Here is a 23387-nt window from a genome sequence, read left to right as displayed (position 1 = left end):
ATTTATAAGAGCTTTTATTCTTTTTCCAATATGTAGTTGTACGTGGCCAGGTTCAGATTCGAGATTGGTCAAAAGAGAAACCAACTGGAAAGCAGATATCGAGTGGAAAGAGAATGCTACTAGACACATGTAAGACGCGTCTTTGTTGGTTCTTTGTAAATCACCCTGACGGATGTCCTCGAAATGCAGAAAAATGTTCGTTTGCACATGGAACAGAGGAGCTACGACTTCAAACAGCAGCAAGAAAGTAAATTGTTACCCATGTTTTGTTCTGGGCAAGAAATGAAGCAACTAAAAATGTCATTTTATGTAAAAACTTGTTCCTTTCTGTTGTAATGATCCATTTAGCAGGGTTGTCTTCTAGTAGCTAGGCATCCCTCACATTGTTAGCTACAGTACAACTCCGATTATCTAAAATCTGATTCTCTGAAATCCTCATTTATTCAATTTTTTTTAAAAATTCTGATAAATGAGGATAACAGAAATAAATCAGAAAATCCTCATTTATCTGAATTTTTTCTGGATCCAAACTGACCAGGGACTTCGGACGCCTGACGGCACCGGAGATGTTGGAGGAGAAGCTAATGCAGGCCTTTGTTGTTGTTAATGTGATCATGTCATCCATGTATGCGCCAATTGGAGGAAGATGCCCTCCCACTCTTCAGGCCCTCCCCTCCTACCACTCAGCATGATGCACGGATGATGAGTTCCATTGCCATGGTGCAACCAAAGTGGGGTGAGATGGTACAATCTGCCATTATGCCTATTTCCAGGTGCTGCCAAGCAGTGGTGTATTCCTGTGTTTGTAATAAAGAACTGGAGATGCTGAAAATATGCTTGGATGAGATGCATGAAGGCTTCTGGAACCTTGAAGTTGAAGGCTGTTCACAGCATCTTATGAAGGACTGATCCAAAGACATTGGCTAGATCTAAATATACTATGTGCAAGTCTTTGTTTTCCCTGCTAGTTGTTTGTATCTGGTGCCAGATGATGCTAGTGTGTTCTAAGCATCCCGAGAATACCATATTCCTGCCTTCTGCACTGATGTATCAACAAACCTACTGTTCACTAGTTACGTAGAGTCTTTGAGCCACGACATTGAAGAAAATCTTTCCTTCCACATTCAGAAGACCGTTCTGTCAGTATTGATTGATGGCTGGAGAGTTCTTTAGGAATCAAGATCCCTTCTGCTCTTATCCGTGCCTTGGGTATGATTCCTTCCCCTATGCCACTCTCATCAGGTTCCAGAGTTCTTATAGACCCTGTATGAAAATCCATTAGGCCCTGGAGCTGAGGCTGTGCTCGTCCGCTGTACTGTCCTCTTAACCTCTTTCCGTGTAAGAGACCTCTCATCCAGCTGATGTTCTGGTTGGTGAATTGGTGGCATGTCAGGGAGATGTTAATTGGTTCATTCCTCAGGCTATCTACTTGGGTCTTCCTCAAGGGGTCTGCGCCCAAGATGGTGGCACCTATTAATTGGCAGCAACCACAAGGGGCTGCAGACTCCAGGGAAGCGGAGGACTAGAGCAGGGTACCTGAGGACGGGAAGACCAAACCCCGTATGAGAAGGAGGAGCTGAAGAGATGACCCATGGGACTGTGACCACGGAGGTGGACCAGAGAGGGGGCAGTACAGCAGGCTGCTGGCGACTTGAGGCAGGGAACCCATGGAAGCTGCAGGCTGCTGGAGACTGCTGTTGGGAGATACGCTGGGCTGCAAACTGCTGGAGACTGGCTTGAGCTGGTCGGAGGGGTACCAGGTGTTGCAACTGGGATGCGAGGAGGTGCTAAGAGTGCCAAAGGGTCTCTGACCATGTTGGAAGTTCAGAGCTGGAGCTTGAGTTGCCAATGGTTTGGACTGGCCTCTGGGTAACTACGGAGGCTGCAGAAGTGTGGGAGACGAATCTACGGACACTCGGTGACTTGGTGGGGGGGTGGGGGGGATGGGACTTCATTTTACTTTTCTTTCTCTGACTATAAGGAAATGCAAGAGGTGCCTAGGCAATTTCTGAAATTTCTGCCGACAACTAATCTGTTTGCCTTGCAGCAGGTAAAAGGTAATGTCATGTAATATGGCACATTATTATGACATTAAATTGAATCTTGACTCTTGAAGTGTTCCTCAACTTCCCTCCTTGGCACTCTATCCCGCTCTTTTCTACAATGAAAAGGCCTTTGATAAACTGTAAGGATGTGGAAGTTAGCTCTTGTCTGATTTTTCATTCTATGCTGCCTTCTCAGCCACTCTGTTCTTCGCAGAGTGGCAAGATAGTTTATCTCTTCCTGTACAAAATGATTCCTCCGTTTTCTTCCTCTGATGCCTTCTGCCATTGGTTTTTCAGTTGCTGTCTTTCTCTTACTAGTCTCTTGATTTCCTATTGACTTCCTGATTGGAGCCAACAGTTCTTTCTGATTCCTCTCTTTTCCCTCACTCCAATTCTCTCCATTCCAAAACTGTATATGATGTTTCCCTTTTCCAATTTATTTTCGACAGATCCGTTAATCCCATCTAGTAAGTGAACAAGGTCTGTGTTGAAAGACTTCCATTCTTATCTCTTGCAGGACTTGAGCCACAATATTTCTGGCTTGGTCTGTCTGATCTTCCTTTCTGTGACCGTTTTTGGCAGGTTGGACTCTGGACACCTAGTTGTTCCTGGGCCTGCAGTTGTTTGAATTTGGCTTGTGGTTGAGATAATTGATAACCAATGGGCAGTGGAGGTTCCCCTCCCACTGGGGTTCATTCGACTGAAAGAAGCAATCAATGTGAGGTGCCCCTCATTAAGCTCTCTCAAGCACTTTTTCTTGCCTTGATGGATCTTAAAACGCCTCTTTGAGGTCACCTTTGTCCAGCCACAGATGCGGCTCTGGAGTTTTCTGTCCCACCAGAGTGGCTGATCTATCATATCTGGCTTATAGTCATTTCCTTTCCTAGGTCTTTTGCTGTGTGGACTGCCATCTTGCCCTTCCCATTCTCGTTGACTTCGTTTTAACATTTCTGATATGCTGCACAGATAGGGCTCCTGCTGGCCTGGGTAGCTTAAGAGGATGGTGTAAATTACGACTATAGAATTCAATTAGATATGGGAAGAGAAAAGTAGAACAAAATGTATTTGAGAAATTGGAAGTGTTAGAGTAGTTTCATTTTATTTTTTCTTAACTGCCTATAGCCTTGATATAGGGAGATTCATATTTAGTTTGTTTCCAGTCCAAGTAAGTTGAATGGTAGTAATTAACATTGATCTACGTTTAACCATAATTTTCAGAGTATACAAAATAAGTTTATATCTGCTATGAGCACAGCAGCTTTAAAATGTGCAATGCATTCAATGGCATGACCAACAGTATGGTGCTGTACTTTGTGATGAGTACCAAAGTGACACAATTGTGACAACAACATATGGACATCTATGCTTAACTACACTGGAGTTTACTGCATTATTGTAAGGTTAAATAATGATGAATATACCTTTTTTACAACGCAGACTGACCCAGTTTGTTTAAATCCCTCGAGATTTTCAGAACAATTGTTTCTTGTATTCATAATTGAAAACTAATTAAAAAAAATAAAATAAATGTTTTCTACCCAATATATTTTTATAAAACAATTTAAGTTGATTTTTTTATTAAATGAATTTTCCTGTGCACTGTTTTATTTATAAGTAAATATTTTATGCACACATCAACACAAAGCAATACTTATTATTTAAAAGTTCCATATTTTAAAATATTTTGCTGCCTTTTGGTACTATTTTCATCAGTCATGAGCAAATGTATCTTTATGACATGATGCCCTTTTACTCAACAGTTGATTGAATTGTTTATTGTCACCATGTGCAGTAATATGTCTTGATTTGTATACTATGCAGGCAATAATGATAAACAAGTGTTGGAATAGTATTAGAATGTCAGCTGGTACAATGTATAGTGCAAACTACAAAAACATTGTGCAGGGCATAAAGTCCACTAGAAATAGTGCAAAGACATCATCTTTTGCCATTTAAGAGTTTGATCATTTGAATCTTGAGGTTCCTGTTTTCAAGCATGTGTGGCTTATGCCTGATGGGAGAAGAGAGTATGATCAATGTGGGATGGGTCCTTCAACATATTAGCAGCTTTCCCCAAGAGGGCAGGAAGTTTTTTATATAGTCCAGGAGGAGGATGTTCCTCTTTATGAAGGCTTTAAACTATGTTCACAACTGAAGTTTCTTGTGGACTTGAGTTATGAGCTGTGATGCATCCAGACAGACTACTTTGTGATCCATCCAGACAGCATATTTTCTATGATTCATCTTTAAAAGATCTTGGGGATAAGGTGAACTTCCTCAAACTTCTGATAAATTTGCTGTGTAATTTTTCCATGGATATTTTAAGTGTTTTAAAAAAATAAAATCTAGCTTCTTCAAGAAACAATGAGTTCTTGAGAGAATTATGCTTGCTTTACAGGTTCAAAAAAGTTTGAAAATTGTAACCAGCATTTTTTTTTGTTTAAAAAATTAACAAGTTATTACTTCCTAAAACAAGTGATTTAAAGGAGTTACCTCTATACTGGAAATTAGATTTATCACACCATATTTTAACTGAAGCGGTCTAATTAAGGGATAATACCTTGTGTGGTGCAAAATTATTCCTAGCTCATCTATGTAGACAGAAATACTCATTATAGCAGCTAAAAAAGAAAGCATCAAGACCTTGATGATAATGCCCTTGTGGTCTAACCTGTCGTGCTAAGCCATAGTGCAAGCTCTTGAGCAGCTGGAGTGGGAATGATACTGTCATCCATCTACAATGTATATTTGTCCAGAAAGTCTAGATACTGATACACTTACCTTAAAAGCATAGGATTACGCGATTGTTCCCAAGGATGCATGCTGGGAGAAACCAACCAGATTGAAGCACCACGAAGGCTCCTTGCGATAAAGGTACAGCTTAAGGCCTTCCTCCACTACACACCAAAATGATGTTTTTTAATTTAACTTGGCATTCATTAAAATTATTTGAAAGGAAAGTTAATATGTTGACATTATATAAAGTATGTAAGGAATTTAACCTGACAGGGGTCAGGAAAGAGGATCCATAAGGGTGTAACTGGGATTGGAGGGCTTGAGTTCTAAGGAAAGGCTGGATTGGAACATTTTATCTTTGGAACATGAAAGGCTGAGCAGTGATCATATTGAGATGGATAAAATTGTGAGGGGCATAGAAATATGAATGATCAGACTCCACCACCACCTCCCCCCAACCTCCCAGGGTAGGAAAATTAGAAACTGGAGTGCATAGGTTTAAGGTGAGATGGGAATAAAGCTGCTGGAGAAAGCTGTTGATGTAGGTACAATAACAATGACTTTGAAACAAGTACATGGATAGGAATGGTTTGGCTGGATATAGGCCAAATGCAGTTAAAAGGGATAGCTCACATAGACTAGATGGAGAGAGAGGGCATGAAAAAGATGGGCCAAAGAGTGTATTTCTATGATGGATCACACTCTTAACTCTGCGTGGTGACCTGGAAATATAGTATACTACAGTGTATATATCTGCAGAATTTTATCAATGTACATTTTTGGAGGAGAATAACTGAAAATGGTTCAGGTTTCCCAAAACTGGTTTATTTTCCATCACAGTGTTGGGATGCTTGCTGTAAATATATTGTGCATGTAATTAATGAAATAAACAAATGATCAGAATTGGTGATGATGCTTATTCTTAGTGATTGGTTGATTCATGCTTAAACTTTTTTAAAACATAAATGAGTTGAAGACAAATCCACTTTTGGTCATATTTTATATTTTTTGCCAAAATTGCATAGGGACTGGCTATACTATCTAGCTGTGAAATATATTTGAGTGAGGATTTTGAAGTTTTTTTAAAATTTGACATATTTAATTGATTTAGAAATTGTCCAATATCAACCCGGAGAACAACTAAATTATCTGGATTTGTACTTAAATTTTCTTTTGATGCCATTTTCAGCAGTTCTTAAATTGAGCTGTAAGTGAAAGACAAGATGCACTCAATAAATATGCTTTTTTTTGTGATTACAAGGTAGGAGCTTTGTGCTTTTCTCCAATGCAATTAATCTTTTTTTTTAAATCCGTTCCCTTTCTGCTCAATCCTTATCTCCAATCTTTCTTCTTTGGCTTGGCTTCGCGGACGAAGATTTATGGAGGGGTAATGTCCACGTCAACTGCAGGCTCGTTTGTGGCTGACAAGTCTGATGCGGGACAGGCAGACACGGTTGCAGCGGTTGCAAGAGAAAATTGGATGGTTGGGGTTGGGTGTTGGGATTTTCCTCCTTTGTCTTTTGTCAGTGAAGTGGGCTCTGCGGTCTTCTTCAAAGGAGGTTGCTGCCCGCTGAACTGTGAGGCGCAAAGATGCACGGTTTGAGGCGATATCAGCCCACTGGCGGTGGTCAATGTGGCAGGCACCAAGAGATTTATTTAGGCAGTCCTTGTACCTCTTCTTTGGTGCACCTCTGTCACGGTGGCCAGTGGAGAGCTCGCCATATAACACGATTTTGGGAAGGCGATGGTCATTCTGCGGACTTACCCAGTGCAGTTGGATCTTCAGCAGCGTGGATTCGATGCTGTCGGCCTCTGCCATCTCGAGTACTTCAACGTTAGGGATGAAAGCGCTCCAATGAATGTTGAGGATGGAACGGAGACAACACTGGTGGAAGTGTTCTAGGAGCCGTAGGTGATGCCGGTAGAGGACCCATGATTCAGAGCCGAACAGGAGTGTGGGAATGACAACGGCTCTGTATACGCTAATCTTTGTGAGGTTTTTTAGTTGGTTGTTTTTCCAGACTCTTTTGTGTATCTCCAATACACATACAAGGAGTATGTGAATTTCCCTTTTTTGCTAACATGCAGTCCAACACTCTCCTTGCTCCCTTTGGGATCTTTCTTAAAACCTACTCTATTGACCAAGCTTTTGATCATCTGTCCTAAAATCTTCCTAAATGTCTCAGTAGTATTCTTTGTTTGATAATGACAATGAGAATATTATCTTCAGACCTCAATCTACATTAAAGATACAATATGAATGAATATATTGATGGTGAGTAGCCCAAGGTAACCACTCGGAATAATTGAAAATCAAAAGGCAGGGAAATGGTAACAGAACCATAGAACACTACAGCACTGAAAACAGGCCATTCAGCCCTTCTAGTCTGCTGAAACTTCATTCCACTCGTCTCACTGACCTGCACCATTCCATAACCCTCCAGACCTCTGCCATACATGTATCTATCCAATTTATTCTTAAAACTGAAGAGCCCACATTTACCTCACTCCCTCCACTTTGAGTGAAGATATTCCCCTAAACCTTTCACCCTAAAGCTATGTCTACTTGCATTTATCTCTCGTAATCTAAGTGGAAAGAGCCTACTCGCATTTACCTTATCTATACCCCTCATAATTTTGTAAACCTCAATCAAATCTCCCATCATTCTACGCTCCAAGGAATAGTCCGAACCTGTTTAATCTTTCCCTGTAACTCAACTCCTAAAAACCTGACAACATCCTAGTAAATCTTCTCTGCACTCTTTCAATCTTACTGATATCCTTCCTATAGTTAGGTGACCAGAACTGCCCACAATACTTCAAATTTAGCTTCACCAATGTTTTATACAACCTCACCATAATGCCCCAACTCCTACATTTAATACTGTAATTTATGAAGGCCAAAAGCTTTCTTTACAAACCTGTCTGTCTATTATGTGTCTGTATTCCAAGATTCCTTTGTTCTTCTCCACTTCTTCCCCTTCCATTTTCTGTGTATGTCCTACATTGGTTTGTCCTTCCAAAATGCAACACCTCACACTTATCTGCATTGAAATCTGCCATTTTATGGCCCATTTTTCCATTTGACCCAGATCCCTCTGCAAACTTTGAAAGCCTTCTTCACTGTCCACAATGCCTCCAAAAAACTTGCTGATCAAATTTCCCACATTATGATCCAGATCACTGCTATAGACAACAAACAACAATGGTCCCAGCATTGATCCCTGAGGAACACTGCTAATCACAGGCCTCCAGTCTGAGAAACACTGTCTTCTCCCATTCAGCCAATTTCAAATCTGGTTGGCAGCCTCTCCATGGATACTGAGTGTCAGAACATTCTGAACTAGCCTCCAATGTGGGACCTTGTCAAAGGTCCTTGTTAAAGTCCATGTAGACAACATCCACAGCCTTTCCTTTGTCTACTCTTTTGGTAGCCTCTGAGAAAAACTCTACCTACCACATGGAAAGCCATGCTGACTATCCTTAATCGGCCCTTGGCTGCCAAAATACTTGTAAATCTGATCTTTCAGAACGCCTTCCAATAATTTACCTACTGCTAACATCAGGCTCACCAATCTAATTTTCTGGTTTATTTTTGGAGCCTCTTTTAAACAATAGAACAACGTGAGCTACCCTCCAATCCTTTGGCACCTCACCTGTGGCTAAGGACATTTTAAATATTTCTGCTAGGGCCCCTGCAATTTCTACACTAGTTTCCCTCAAGGTCTGAGAGAATGTCAGGCCTGGGTGATTTATCTACGTTTATTCACTGTAAGGGAGCAAGCACCTCCTCCTCTTTAATCTCTATATGTTCCATGCCACTACTGCTTGTTTCCCTTCCTTCCTTATACACTATGCCTGTTTCCTGACTAAATAGTGATGCAAAAAAATCCTGTTTAAGATCTCCCTCATCTTGTTAGGCTCCACACATAGATGACCACTCGGATCTTCGAAGGGACCAATTTTGTCCCTTACTATCCTTTTACTCAACATACTTGTAGAAAGCTTTTGGGTTTAACTTCACATTATTTTCCAAAGCAACCTCATGTCTTTTTGCCTTCCTGATTTCCTTGTTAAGTATTTTCTTACATGTTCTATACTTTTCAAGTATCTCATTTGCTCCTTGTTGCCTGTCCCTGCTATAGTCTTTTTTTAACCAGATCACCAATATTCCTTGAAGACCAAACTTCCCTATGTCTGTTAACTTTGCCTTTAATCTTGACAGGAACATGCAAACTCTGCACGCTCAAAATGTCACTTTTAAAGGCCTTCCACTTACTGAACACATCTTTCCAGGAAACATCTTATCCCAATCCACTCTTTCTAGCTCCTTTCTCATTTCCACAAAATTTGCCTTTCTCCAATTTAGAAACTCAACTCGAGGACCAGATTTATTCTTATCTATAATTAATGAATGACATTAAGGTCACTAGACACAAAATGATCATGAACACATACTTCTGTCACCTGATCTGTCTGGTTCCCTAATAGGAGATCCAACTATTACATTCTCTCATTGGTACCTCTGTGTTGATTGAGAAAACTTTCCTGAACACGTTTGACAAACTCCAAGCCATTCCAGTCCTTTTACTGTATGGGAGTCTCAGTCAATATGTGAAAAGGTAAAATCTACTATCACAACTTTCTGTTTCTTACATCAGTCTGTTATTGCTACAGATTTGCTCCTCCAATTATATCTGACTGTTGCAGCGATGACATTCAGGATCATGACACCAACCTTCAAAAATTTCTCCAGGCTGCCAAACTCCTTAATCTCACATACAATAGGGATGTGTATGTATCGCATAACTCGCCTTGCCATCCTTGGCTGCATCTGTTGGAGCTCCTCCTTCCCCACAGCTTTAAGGCCCCGAAAAGGTGCCTGACTTCTCTTACCATGCCCCATTATGTGGACAAGGCACACCCCCTTGTCAAATTCACCTCTTTTCCCCTGACATCAGAGGCCCATGCAGCCTTCAGCCACATCAAGGTGGATATTGCCAAGGCTGCAATGCACGCTGTGGACAAATGCCCCCCAAACCCCCCCCCCCATTCCAGGTGGAGAGCGATGCACCTGATTTTGGCCTGGCCACAACACTTAACCAGGCCGGCTTACCCACGGCCTTTTACTCCTGCACCCTCCAGGGTCCTGAAATCTGACACTCCTCGGTTGAGAAGGAGGCCCAGGCCATTGTCAAGGTGGTACAACACTGGAGAGACAACCTCACCGACAAACGATTTACTTTTCTGCTGCAGAAGTTGATTGATTGGCTATGAAGCTCCATGATGTGGTGGCATTTCATTAGTCATGAAATTGAATTTAAGAGCAACAAGGTAATGTTGTAGTTCCATCAAACTTGTTAGACCACACATGGATTATTGTGTTTGGTTCTGGTCACCTCAGATGTGCGAAGTTGGGAAGGGATGGATGACCTCAATTATGTACATTTCTGAAGAGCATTGATAAGAATTTAATAGATGTATTTTTTTTATAATTTACAACCTTTTTATAATGGTTCAATATCAAACATTTATGATATGTGGGGAAAAAAGAGGGGCTCCTTTAGATAAAATTTAAAAAAATATAAAGATGCCTGGGAACAGGACCTACAGGTTAATGCCTCATCTCTAATCTGTTAACTACTCCCTCCTACAATTTTTTTTCTTTTTCAGTCTTGTTATTAAAGATATTATAGTAAACAGTTTATGGGTTGAATAGAATCCAGAATTGAACAGTTAAAAGAGAAACATCAATATATTGCAATACATAATACAACATGTAACATTATAACATACTAAACAATATTGTCCCTTTCTCCTCAATTTTGAATATTCAAAAAAAAGAGAAAAATATGTTATTAAAACCCCAAACCTACCAAAATAAACAAAAAAAAACAGCAACCACAAAAAAAAAGGCTGGGCAGCCTAAACTGAGAGTTTATTTCAACAGATCAGTACAAACTATTTATCTGGTCCTTCCAATAATAAAAAAAAAATTACAGAAATCCACAACAGTCTGGAAAGTAAAGTCAAAATGCAAATTAACTCATACAAAATAGTTGATTAAAAGGACCACAAGTCTCTTCAAAGTTATCAGAGGTATCTCCTACAATTAAAGTAGTCCATAGGGCCGACACATCCAAAGTCACACTGTCTCATTTTATGCAGATGTATCTCCTCGTTGAGATAGATGCAATAATGGAGATGCTTCATTAATATACTTTGGACATATCCGAGTGTTGGGAAGTATTGGAAGGATATATTTCCTAACATTTTCTGTATTTTTTTAAGTTAATTTTAAGCCTAATCCTTTAAATGCCTTGATTTGTATTGGTGGAGAGAGACCATAACTTTAACAGCATCTGATTTGCATGTATTAGCTATTATTTCTTTTATGACTAGGTTTGGATGGAAGGACATTGCTCCACCCACTCACGCTCAATGGTTACATGACATTATGTCATGTTTAAATTTTGAGAAGATTCGATGCTCAATATCTGATTTTAATTTAAATTTTTAAACACTGTGCAGACCCTTTTTGAATTACTTTCAAGATCTTTGATTTGGTTTTAATGCAAAGGTGTTGGCTAATAAGGTAATTTATTACTGTGACAGGGAGATTTTCTCTTGCTTTGCCAAACTGCTTTGGTTTTGGTAGTGGGATTAGATTTTCTTTTTATAATGAAGTATTACTATAATTTGTTTGATTAAGAATGTGGGGTACTGAGGGGCGTGCCATGTGATGACGTGGGTTTACACTGCAAATCTCTACTCTCCTCAAAAAAGTTAGCAAAATAAAAATGGAAGAAAGAAGTATTGGAAGACCTGCAGAACATTTTAAAATGGCACCAAACAAAGAAAACCCAATCATTACAGTACAAGAAAAAGATTGAGATATGGACGATAGGCTGACCTTGAAGGATCCAGGAGTAGTTCATAAAGTACTGCCCAGGGGAGATAAGCCAGGAGCCGGGGAGACCATTGGAATCTGCAGTACAGGGTCTCTCCAGACAATGGTCGCCCGACTCGTTTGAAGATGCACAGAGCACAAAAAAAGGTAACATTAAAAAAAAAACAAAGCAGACTTCCAGCTCCAGTGAACGAGAAGAGGAACAGGAAGAACAGGAGTTTTTGTTTTACTCAAAAGTCCCAAGGCCACCTAGCTAGAGAAAATTGAAGAATCATTTATTTCTGCAGCAGAAATGAAAAAAATATATATATGGAATGTTCCCAACAAGAGAGGAAGTTTACAATGGCAGAAATAAAAAGATATGGAGAGATTGTAGCTGAAAACAAGACTTTTAAAGAGAAAGTTCAGGAAATGATGCAGCGGGTGGATAAAAGATTTGAAGTTATGGATGAGAAAATTAAAGGTAAATAATAAGTTGCACATCTAAAATAAAGGAATATATCAAAGAAGTAGATCAATTAGACAAAGATCTATTTTAAGAAAAGGAATTGCATGTTCATAAAAATAAAAGAAACAAAGATTATTGGAATCAAAAAAATGAAACTTAATGCAATACAATCTTAATAAAGTATAAAGAGATATACTGTGCACATGACAGAAATATTATGAATTAGGTAATATCGTCCATAAAGTTTTAGCATGGCAACTCAAAAGTTGTGCAATTATCAAGAATAGCAACGAAAAGAGAAACTGGTCAAATTACAAACAAAATTTTAAAAAATTAATGATGATTTTAGGAATTTTTATAAACAATTTTATCAGATGAGAAAAAAATAGATGAATATCTATCACAAGTTACATTGCCTGAATTAAATGTCGAAAAAAATGAAATTATTGAATTCCTTTACGGATGTTGAAGTATGATAATTTAATGTTTTACCAAATAATAGGGCTCCAGGAGTGGATGGTTTCTTTCTAGAGTTTTATAAAGAATTTAAGGAGTTGTTAATTCCTGTTTTTATGGGACTTTTGGATCAAATGAGAGACTCTAACTCCTTTCCAGAATCTTTCAAAACAGCATTAATAACAGTTATTCCAAAAAAGGGAAATATCTATTGCCATCATCCTCTTATAGACTGATAATCATTATTAAATACAGATTATAAAATTGTATCAAAATTCTTAGCTAACAGGTTAACTAACTATTTACCTAAATTAATATATATGGATCAGCCTGACTTTATTAAACATAGAAAATCTGTGGACAATATACAGTGAAACCTAGTTAGAATGTGATTCATTAATCCACAGAATTGCTTATAATGTGGGTGTCTGTGGACCCCAAACATTGATTTTAGGATGCCAGGTTAACAGTGGCTAACAGCCACAATCTCAAAGATGGACTTTTATGACTCATTTACAAGATGTGTATGTTAATATGTAGAGTTTAAAGGTCTTAAAGATCTTATTATAGGATTTGAGTCACAGTATTCTGTTTTCGAATCATGAAATATATACATCTGTTCCACAACTTGGCTGTAACGCGGTATGAAATCTTGGACCCCAATTACTGCATTCTAGCAAGGTAAATTTATAAGTTAAATTTATAAATTTAATAAATGTAGACCAGAAATAAATGCTAGCAGTAGCGGTAGCTTTAGATGCAGAAAAAGCATTTGATTGACAAGAATGGAACTTTTTATTTAAAGTATTGAATATTTTTGGAATTCCAAATGATTTTATAAATTGGATAAGAGCTTTGTATAATCATTCAAAAGCTGAAATGGTCACGAATAGGCAAATATCTAAACCTTTTCCATTAGAAAGTTAATCTAGACAAGGATGCCCATTATAACCATTTTTATTTGCATTGTCTATAGAACCATTAGCAGAAGTGATAAGGAGATAATGAGATTAAGGGTTTTATGATAGAAGATAGAGAACATAAAATTAGCTTGTTCACAGATAATGTTATATCTTACAGAACTAGAAATATCATTGAAGAAAATAAATGTACGATTGGCAGAATATGGTTTTTATCTGGTTATAAAGTCAATGCAGGAAAGAGTGAAGTGATGCCTATGAAAGATGGGGACTATATATTAAGTAAGCAGGTGACAAAAGCAAGCAATTAAATATTTAGGAATTAATATTTATAGAAATATAAATAATTAATTTAAATTTAATTATCTACCATTACAAAAAAATTATGAAGATTTAAAGAAATGGAAAGATTTACCAATAACTTTAATAGGAAGGGTAAATTGTATAAAGATGAATATTTTTCCAAGGTTGTAATATTTATTTCAGTTGTTACTGATTTCACTACCAACAAAGTTTTTTTAAGAATTAAATAAAAATGTAAGAAAATTTATTTGGCATGATAAGCCAAGGATAGCTTTGGAAAAATTAACTTGGAAATTTGATCAAGGAGGATTACGATTGCTGAATTATTAAAATTATTATAAAGCAGCTCAATTAAGATTTCTATGCTCCTGTTATCAAACTGGGGAGAAGACAACATGATTACACATTGAATAATATAGGGGAAACTAAAACAGAACATTTTTTGCATAAATGAGAATCAAAGACAAGAACTGTCGATGCTGGAAATCTGAAATAAAAACAGAAAATATTGGAAACACACAGCAGCACAAGTAGCAACTGTAGCAAAGACGATCAGTTCATCCTACAGGTCCAGGACCATTCTGATGAAAGGCCCCAAATCTAAAAGATGGACTATACATCTGAATTGATCCGATTTATATTGCAAGAACCACCAGATTTAAATAAAATGTTTTTTTTCCTCTAATTATAATATGTGGCAACATTTTCAGTTTTCAGATTTATTGTCAGAATACATACATGACATCATATACAACCCTGAGATTCTTCTTCCTCGGACCAGGCAAAATGACCACATATTGGTGGTGCAAAAAAAACTATACAATGTACACAAGTAAACAAAGAAACAAATGTAAGCAACTAACTGCAATACAGAGAGGAGAAAAAAAAACAATAAAATGCAAAAGTGAGAGCCCTTAAATGAGTCCCTGATTAAGTTTGTTATTGTGATGGTGGAGGGTTAGCAACTGTTCCTGAACCTGGTGGTGCATCTTGTGGCACCTGTACCTCTTTCCTGAAGGTAGCAGCAAGAACAGAGACTATACTGGCTGGTGTGAATATTTGATGATTGCTGCTGCTCTCTGACAGCAGTGTTCCTTTGCACTCAAGAGTATTGGTGTCCCCATACCACACTGTCATGCAGCCGGTCAGCACACTTTCCACCACACATCTGAATAAATTTGCCAGATTTCTGATGTCATCCCAAACCTTCGCAAACTCCTGAGAAAGTAGAGGTGCTGAAATGCTTTCTTCAATGGATATTTTTATAAATATTTTAAAATGTATTTGTAGTTTAATAGTACATGGGAAGTAGGAACAGGAGTAGGCCAAAAATGTCCCATCGAGCCTGCTCCGCCATTCAATACGATCACGGCTGATCTAATTTATGACCTAACTCCACCTACCTGCCTTCTCCCCATATCCCCTAATTCCTCTATCATGTAAAAATTTATCCAACCGAATTTTAAATATGTTTAATGAAGCAGCCTCAACCACTTCCCTGGTTAGAGAATTCCAAACATTTGCTACTCTCTGGGAAAAACTATTTTTCCTCATCGCTGTCCTAAATCTACTCCCCCGATTCTTGAGACTGTGTCTTCTCATTTTAGTTTCCCCAGCCAGCTCAAAAAATCTTCCTACATCTATCCTATCCATATCCTTCATAATCCTATATGTTTCTATAAGATCTCTCATTCTTCTGAACTCGAACGAATACAATCCTAGACGATTTAATCTTTCATCATAAGTCAACCCCTTCATCCCAGGGAGCAACCTAGTAAACCTCCTCTGGACCGTCTCCAAAGTCAGTATAGTAACAATTGAATTTATTATTCCATAACCTTGTGTCTAATTATACATTTTACTTCAGCAGATTAGAAGAGCATTAAAATAAAGACAGGTGTGAAAGAATCGAGGAATTCACAGGTCTTCGCATTCGCAAGAGCTGCTTTTTCATATCGAATGCCCTTACAAGGTGTTACTGAAATAAGGTGCTCCATTCGTCTGTGGCCGATTACTGAAGAGAAGTCAAGTATTTTCACAACAAAGCAAGGGAACAAAACATCTTTCCATCTATTGTGAGTTATTGTTTTCTGAGTATATATAGTGAGAATTTGCTGGTGCACCAAGGGTGTCTTGCTTTCCACTCCCCTGTGCAGCCTCCATACTGCGTAGTGTGTGACAGGTTTTCTTCTAAAAGCTGTCTCCTACCTTTCCTCACAGCAGGCAATGAGCGACCAGGTGTTTTTTTCCAATTAAGTTACTTCCCCGTTGATCAGCAGAGGATTAAGAGAAGCTTTGCACTTTTTCATTCTCTTTGATTGAAATGTTACAGTCATAAATAATTCGAAGCAACTGGAATGGGGTGTCCTGTCAACGAGCTGCACTGTGGTCCTATTAATACCCAAAGTCAGTCTGAAAATGTCATTTAGAAAGCTGATGTTACATAAATAGTGTTAACCCACCACATGCAATCTGAAGTCCCAACATTCAAGATTCTCTTATGGTCATGTGCATATACACAAAATCTATGAATGTTGTTTTTTGCCATAAAAGCACTCTAGCCAGTGGTTCTTACCAAGAAGTGAAAGCAAATCCTTTGAGGGGCAGGCAGTGTGTGTGGATTCGCCTCCTGCTGCACTCATGATTTATGGAGCTGCATCCCTCTCGCTCATTCCAGTGGTGAACCCAAGCTCCTCCTTCCAAATATTTGATACCATCAGGAAGCTGTCAGTGCCAGAGATCCTTTGGATTCACTGCTTGTAAAGAGCACACCCAGGAATCCTGGTCCCAATACCTGGCACTCATGAGCCAGTTCCAGCACAGCCTGGTGTGAGTCTTTCTACCTACAAGCCCTTTGCTGACCAACTGCTGAGGCCTCCTAACCTGTTGGGTCCTTTTCTAATTGTCTCCTTGGCAGAGATGGTTGGGGGGGGGGGTGGCGGGGGGAGAGTTGCTTTCTTGGGCACAAACCTCCATGGATGAGGTGATGTTTAAAAACAAAACACCATCTGCATGCTGTTTAAGCCCTGCATGGAGCCACTGGCATAACAACTAGGCAGTAGGAGACTGCGAAGCATCACTGTGTCTCCACTCCCTATTCTCCTGGGTCTGCATCAGTGACAGCTTTATCATGAGTGCAATGCCTTTACAGTGGCAGCAGTTAGGTCCAGGGATTGAATCCTGCGCTGTCTGTAAGGAGTTTGTACATTCTCCATGTGTCTGCGAAGGTTTTTCCTTGGGTTTCTGGTTTTCTCCCACCCTTCAAAATGCTATGGGGGTGTAGGATAATTGGGGTGTAAAATGAGTGGCATGGCCTGTTACCATGCTATATGTCTAATTTTTAAAAAAATTAAAATTACCACAGCTGCACCAACACCACCATGTTTTATTAATAACTGTTTTGAAAGGCAAAATATTTTAATTATTGTGATATTTGCTCTCATGGCCTTTTGGCATGACCGAAACTGCTCATTGAAGAATGAAACGTGTCTTTAAGAATGAAAAGGGATGTTTGCTTTGACAATAGTTCAACTATATATCTAAAATTTCATATGTAATAATGTAATAAAATAAAATAGTTATTTCCCATGTACTTTGATGAAAATACTGCAAATGCATCATTAAGTCATATGAAGTTGCAAAGAGGGTCCAAAGCTGCTACCACACACACACACAATATATATATTTAAAAAATCAAAATCATTGTATAACATTGAACATAATCCATGTAAATTTGGTATCGTCTATCTTATGGGATGGTTTACTCTCAGAACAGTTAATCTTAAGCCATTGGAAAAGTGATTGCTGAAGAATGAAGTGGAAGGAATGTATTTTGTCTTGAAATACCTTAAATCATTTGTGTTGCATTGTCAAGATAATTTGAGGAAATTGTGCTGTAAAGGAAACACCACATCGACTGGAAAACCCCTGTCCATGCCTTTACAATTTAATAGCTCCCTCATCCATCAGCCCTGTTGTGACTGCCAAACAATTTACAATTTCAAAATAATTGATAGATTTTATTGCATATAGATTTTTCACCATTCTTGGGTCAGACCCAATAATAAGAAGAGGTGGGGTTCTTGAATTAGCAACAGTGTGAGATTTTAAAATGCATGTACAGCACCCGTAGTGAATCAGTTTTCTCCTCCGTTATCCAAGCTCAATAATGAACAGAAAAAGTAGTTGCATGTGTTCGGTTCTATAACGCCAGGCTGACAAGCACAGTGTATGAACAGGAACTATATCCTTACAAGTCAAATTTTGAGCAGACCCCAATCTTGCACTGATGCACCTTTGGAAGCAGAGACTACAAAAAAAAAAATTAGCTTATATAGAGGTGGGCAAATAAAAAGTGAGTTACATTAGTTACTTTACAGAAATTTTCCCTTTGCTCATCTGACTACAAATGTCACTGGGATTATTTAAGGATGAATGTTTGATGTTTGTATGATGTGCTCAGTCGGTTTCCTGGTTGAGGGCCATTAAAGCCATTTATCCATAAGGTTCAAGGTTCATTGACACATCCCCAGTTATAGTCGAGTCTCAGGTCATGTGCCACCATTAGTCTATTACCTTTGAGCAAGCGTCCCTGAAAATCCAGACTGCAAGACAGTCAGGTGCATAGATTAGAAAGTGTGCCAACATTCAAGCTACAATGGCATCAAGTAACAGCAAAGGCTACTTTTCTATTTGTATCTGCAGGGCATGTTTCTCAAGGAAGAATTTAATAAGCAATGGGGTTTTAATCTTCAGGAAATATGGAGCTGCAATTTTTGCCAGACACACTAAAAGCACCACGAAGGGAATAACTGATCACTCATTTGGGGTGAGCAGACACTTCAGCAGAGCATCAGGATATATTTTCTTGTGCAATCTTATGTTGCCAAAAAAGAAAAATACGAGATGTCTAAAAGCAGCTAATATTGTAAATCCCTTGTTATCCAATTTTCAGGGGACCAGCAACTTCAAGCAAATGACAAAAAAAAAATGAGGAAAATAAATAAATACAGACGCCAGTTGTTTCCATTCTCATTTGGAATCTCCTCTTTGCCTCGGAGATTGCTCTCCCGTGGTTGTACCCATTCCTTGTGAAGTGTTCTGGATCTGAGGACTTAAATGTCTATACCTGGCTCTAACCACGTTCTGGATTATATTATTTATCCAGGGATTTTGTTTGAGGAAAACCCTAAATGGTTTAGTGGGCTACCAGTTACCCACAGCTGTTTTGATAAAGTCTGTAACAGTAATCATTCAGATCCTCAGCTGTGCTCTTGAGCTTCGCCCAATCCACTGACTTGTGGCAGACCTGAAAGCCTACGATGACTACCTTCTGGCTGCCCTGACCTAATCTTCCACAATGGATCCTCACCAGCCTGGTCACAATCTCTGCTTGCTGCTCCCTTAAGGACGAAGATTCAGAAGACTGAAGTTCAGCACCTCCAGGCTGAAGAAAAGGTTTATTTTTTAAATATAACAGTGATTCTCTGTACCACTCCAACCCTAACCATCAACTAATCTGGGACCAAAGGATGTGTCTACATGACAGAATTTTTTTTTCTTGCACGTACTACAGCTGTAAACATTTATTCAACTATCCTTTTCTGTTTTTGATATCTGATTTTCTGTCTTTCATATTGTCCTGATTTAAGTTATACGATTGTGGTTGGTGGACTCAGTTGACTGCAGCAAGTAAGAGGTTAGGTGTATCTGTATATATCTGTACTTGTGTAAAGACAATAAACTCTCAGCATCATAATATATTCCCATATATTCCAGCCTATGGGACTGTGCTCATCTCCCTGGCCCCAAGTAGCTCAATGCACTGAATGATGGGCCAATGGAATTGGTACATGGGCCGATTATTACATTTTGCAATAATAGCTTGAATGAATGCAGTACAGGCATACTTACTAAATTTGCTGATGAAACAAATATTAAGTGGTAAACTCAGTTATGAAAGGTTTAAAAGGAAGCTGCAAAGAAATAGAGATATATTAAACACATGAGAATAGATAAGACAAATGGAGTGTAATATGGTAAAATGCAAATGTCCATTTTGGCTGGAGAAGTAATAAAAATAAAATATTATCCTACTGCATGATTCACAAAAACAGTAAGTATTGCCAGTTAGTTGTTCTCTCAGTGGACAATGAATCTTTGGAAATCCCTTCCCCTCATTTTGATATTGAAAGCAAATTTATTTTGCTCCACTTTTAGCAGGATGCCCTAATTTTAGCAACAGTAGCTTGTGAGTTACAAGAACATTTTTGATTTGCTTTCTCATTGATGTATCCATCTTTGCCATGTGGAAAAGCTGCAAATGAGCACTGGAGGGTGCAAGAGCACAACGTTGACTCATTGGTCCTGGTTTGAAATTTAAAATGGCTCTTTTGGCTGCAAGGAATCTAACAAGTGTGTTTGAAATGGTTGAAACAAGATTTAAAAGCATTCTTAGTATCTAAACCAGCTCACCCATCATGAAAACAGTCTTCCTTCCATTGACTTTGTCTACTGTCTTGGGAAAGCTGTTAACCTATTTAATTTTTTTTAATTAGAGAAACAGCATGGTAACAGGCCAATTTTGGCTCATGAACCTGTACCACCCAATTACATCTGATTGACCTCAGCCCCGCTACGTTTTTGAACGGTGGGAGGAAACTGGAGCCGCAGGGAAAACCCACGCAAACACGGGGAAATGTACAAACTTCTTACAGACAGTGCAGGATTGGGAAAAGCTATGCTCTGGAACTATGAGAAATACAATAAACACAAGGTTATGCATGATACAATATAATTGGTTACACAGGCTCCACACCACACCCCAAAAGTTAAATAAATGGGACCCAACAGTATCAGATAGATGTTTTTGCTGGAAGAAGGAAACGAGAACAACAGTACATGCAATTTGGGCGTGTGAGAAAGAGGAAAAGTTTGGGAAAGATCTAAATCAGGTATTAAATAAAATCACAAAAAGCAACATACCAAAAAAGCCAGAAATCTTTCTTCTAAGTAATATAAGAAGTAAAGAACTTGGCCTCGATTTGGATGGAGCACAAAAAAGATTTATTATGATAGCCTTAGCTGTAGCAAAAAAATGTTTTATGTCAACCTTGAAATCAGAAGATAGCCTGAGAATACAGCAACGGTACATAGAAATGAATAAATGTATTCCATTGGAAAAAATAACATATAATTTAAGAAATAACATCACAGTATTCAAACAAATTTGGGAACTGTACATGGAACACAACAGAGAGGGCCTACCACGGACCTCCACCCCCTAAAATAACAGAATGAAAAGAAGACGAAATGAACTGACCCAGTGTGTAAAAGTAGATGACACAATTTTCTTGTTTATTTTCATTGTGTGATGACATTGTTTAATGGGTTTAATGTGTCATATATGTTGCACATTTAGTGGGTGGGGAAGGGGTGGGAAGGAGGGAGGGAAGGGAGGGGGGTAAAAGGGGAGAAAATGACACTGTATGTATTCAAGAGGGAAATGTTTGTGTGTATTTTGGTCAATATGGTTCATAATGTGAAAAATTTAAAAAAATTATAAAAAAAGACAGTGCAGGATTGAAACCTTGGTCCTAAACGCTGGCATTGTAGCAGTGTTGCACTAACCGTGGCACCTCAATAATGATGATGAGTTTATTGTCAAGTAAATATGCAGCAAAATTCTTGCTTGCAGACAAACGTGCACTTTTGTTTAAAAAAAATCAATGGTATACATTAAATCCTTAAATTATCTAGTATAGAAAGAGATAATAAAGTTTAAAGATGTAATAAATATAAAAGATGTATTAAAGGAACCATGTCGGTCTCGTCATACTTGTCTCTCTCCTTCCATCAGGCAGTTGATTTGTAAGCATGAAAGCAATATCCTCCAGATTTGAGAGCAGTCTCTAACCTACTGTTATCACATGATTGAACTTGTTGGCCCAGTCTTAGATTGTGCATCTGAGGCAGGACCAGTCCTGGGGAGGTAAGCCAGGTAGGCAGTATGGTCGCTGACACAGATTTCCTCAGGAAAGCAAACATCTGTTTATGAGGCATGTTGTTAGTGGCCATATATAAAAGTGACCAGATGGAGTGGAGTGTGTCTGAGATGACTTCTTGCTATTGGGAGACGGAGGCCCTGTGACCTCAGTGCCAGGAAGATGGTTTTCCAGACTGGCATTCTCCCTTTCTACTTGCCCATTTCCTCCAGTGTTGTAGTTAATGGTCCTTCTCATGGCAATGCCCCTGGCCAGTAGGTACTGCCACAGCTCATCACTCATGAATGAGGTCCCCCGGTCGCTGTGAATGAAGCCAGAGTACTGTCTGGGCAAGGGATGGCGAAAGGGAAACAGGAGTATTTGTTGATGATTGTAAGGAAGTAGACATTCCAGTTGGAGGAGGGGAGGAGCGCCTTGAAATCAATGCTTAGCTGCTCGAAGGGACAGGTAGTTTTGATCAGGTGTGCCTTGTCTGGTTAGTAGAATTGTGGTTTGCATTCGGTGCAGACCTGGCAGTTTTTAGTCATCGTCTGGACTCCCTAAACAGAGTATGATAAGTTCCGAGCTTTGATAAAATGGAAAAACCTAGTCACTGCGGGTTGACAAAGGTTATTATGGATGGTCTGCAGCCTGTCCATTTGGACTGCCACGGGATTGAGCATCCGGAGGCTCGTTAAGTTTGCCAGGCTGGTAGAGGATGTCGTTATTGTAACTGGACAGTTCAATTCTCCAACTGACAATCTTATCATTCTTGATTTTGCCCCTTAGCTTATTACTAAACATGAATGTGACCCCTCACTGATCTGTGAGGAGAGTGAATCGTTTTCCGGCATGTTAGTGCATCCAGTGGCCTACTGCCTCCATGATGGCCTGATCCCCCTCCTCAACAGAGGAGTGGCAAATTGGCGCGTGAGAAAAAGGCGACTGGTCTGCCTGCTTTGTTGAGTGTGGCAGCCAAGGCAAAGTTGGACGCATCGCTTTCCATTTGAATGGTGTGGACTCATCTATGGCATGCATTATTGCCTTGACAATGTCATCTTTGATATGGTCAAATGCAGCTTGGTCCTCTGCTGGCAGTGGAAGTGTGGTGGCTTTGATCAATGGGTGAATCTTGTCTGCGTAGTTGGGGACTCAATGAGTGTAATATGAGAAGAACCCGAGGCATCTCTTCAGCGCTTTGAGGGTATGTAGGAGAGGTAGCTCCAGCAACGGATGCATGGGGTCAGGGCCAATGACACCTTTCTCTACTACGCAGCCGAGGGTGGTTAGTCATGCTGTCTGGAACACACATTTGTCCTCATTATAAGTGAGATTCATGCATTTTGCTGCCTGGAGGAACTTAAGGAAATTTGCATCATGATCTTGCAGGACATAGCCACAGATGGTTACATTATCTCGGTATGGGAAGGTGGTCTGCAGATTATAGTAGTTCCCCATGCAACCCATCTCCCACTGCAAGATGGAGAAAGGTTTGTGATGCCGAAAGTGACCCGGAGGAAGTGGTAAGGCAGCCATCTGCCATGAAAGCAATATACTGGTGGTCCTCCCAATGGATTGGGAGCAGGT

The 23387-nt window shown here is 39.2% G+C and overlaps 1 protein-coding gene across 8 annotated transcripts in view; it reads left to right on the top strand.

The window, feature by feature from the left end:
- Positions 1-23387, top strand: part of trmt44 (tRNA methyltransferase 44 homolog) — a 121560-nt gene that overhangs the window by 23485 nt on the left and 74688 nt on the right. For 5 of the 8 annotated variants that reach the window (XM_069926161.1, XM_069926157.1, XM_069926165.1 and 2 more), the window contains 2 exons: positions 37-247; positions 15686-15893. In XM_069926161.1, the coding sequence (XP_069782262.1) occupies positions 37-247; positions 15686-15704 (230 nt within the window). In that variant the 3' untranslated portion in view covers positions 15705-15893. Of the gene's footprint in view, positions 1-36; positions 5685-15685; positions 15894-18522; positions 18627-23387 lie in introns of those variants that run through there. The other 3 variants (XM_069926158.1, XM_069926159.1, XM_069926160.1) reach the window with 3 other exon arrangements.

The sequence above is a fragment of the Narcine bancroftii genome, chromosome 3 (genome assembly GCF_036971445.1).
Source record: "Narcine bancroftii isolate sNarBan1 chromosome 3, sNarBan1.hap1, whole genome shotgun sequence".
NCBI lineage: Eukaryota > Metazoa > Chordata > Chondrichthyes > Torpediniformes > Narcinidae > Narcine > Narcine bancroftii.
Note: the sequence above shows the minus strand (reverse complement) of the source record. Positions and strands in the feature narration are given on the sequence as shown.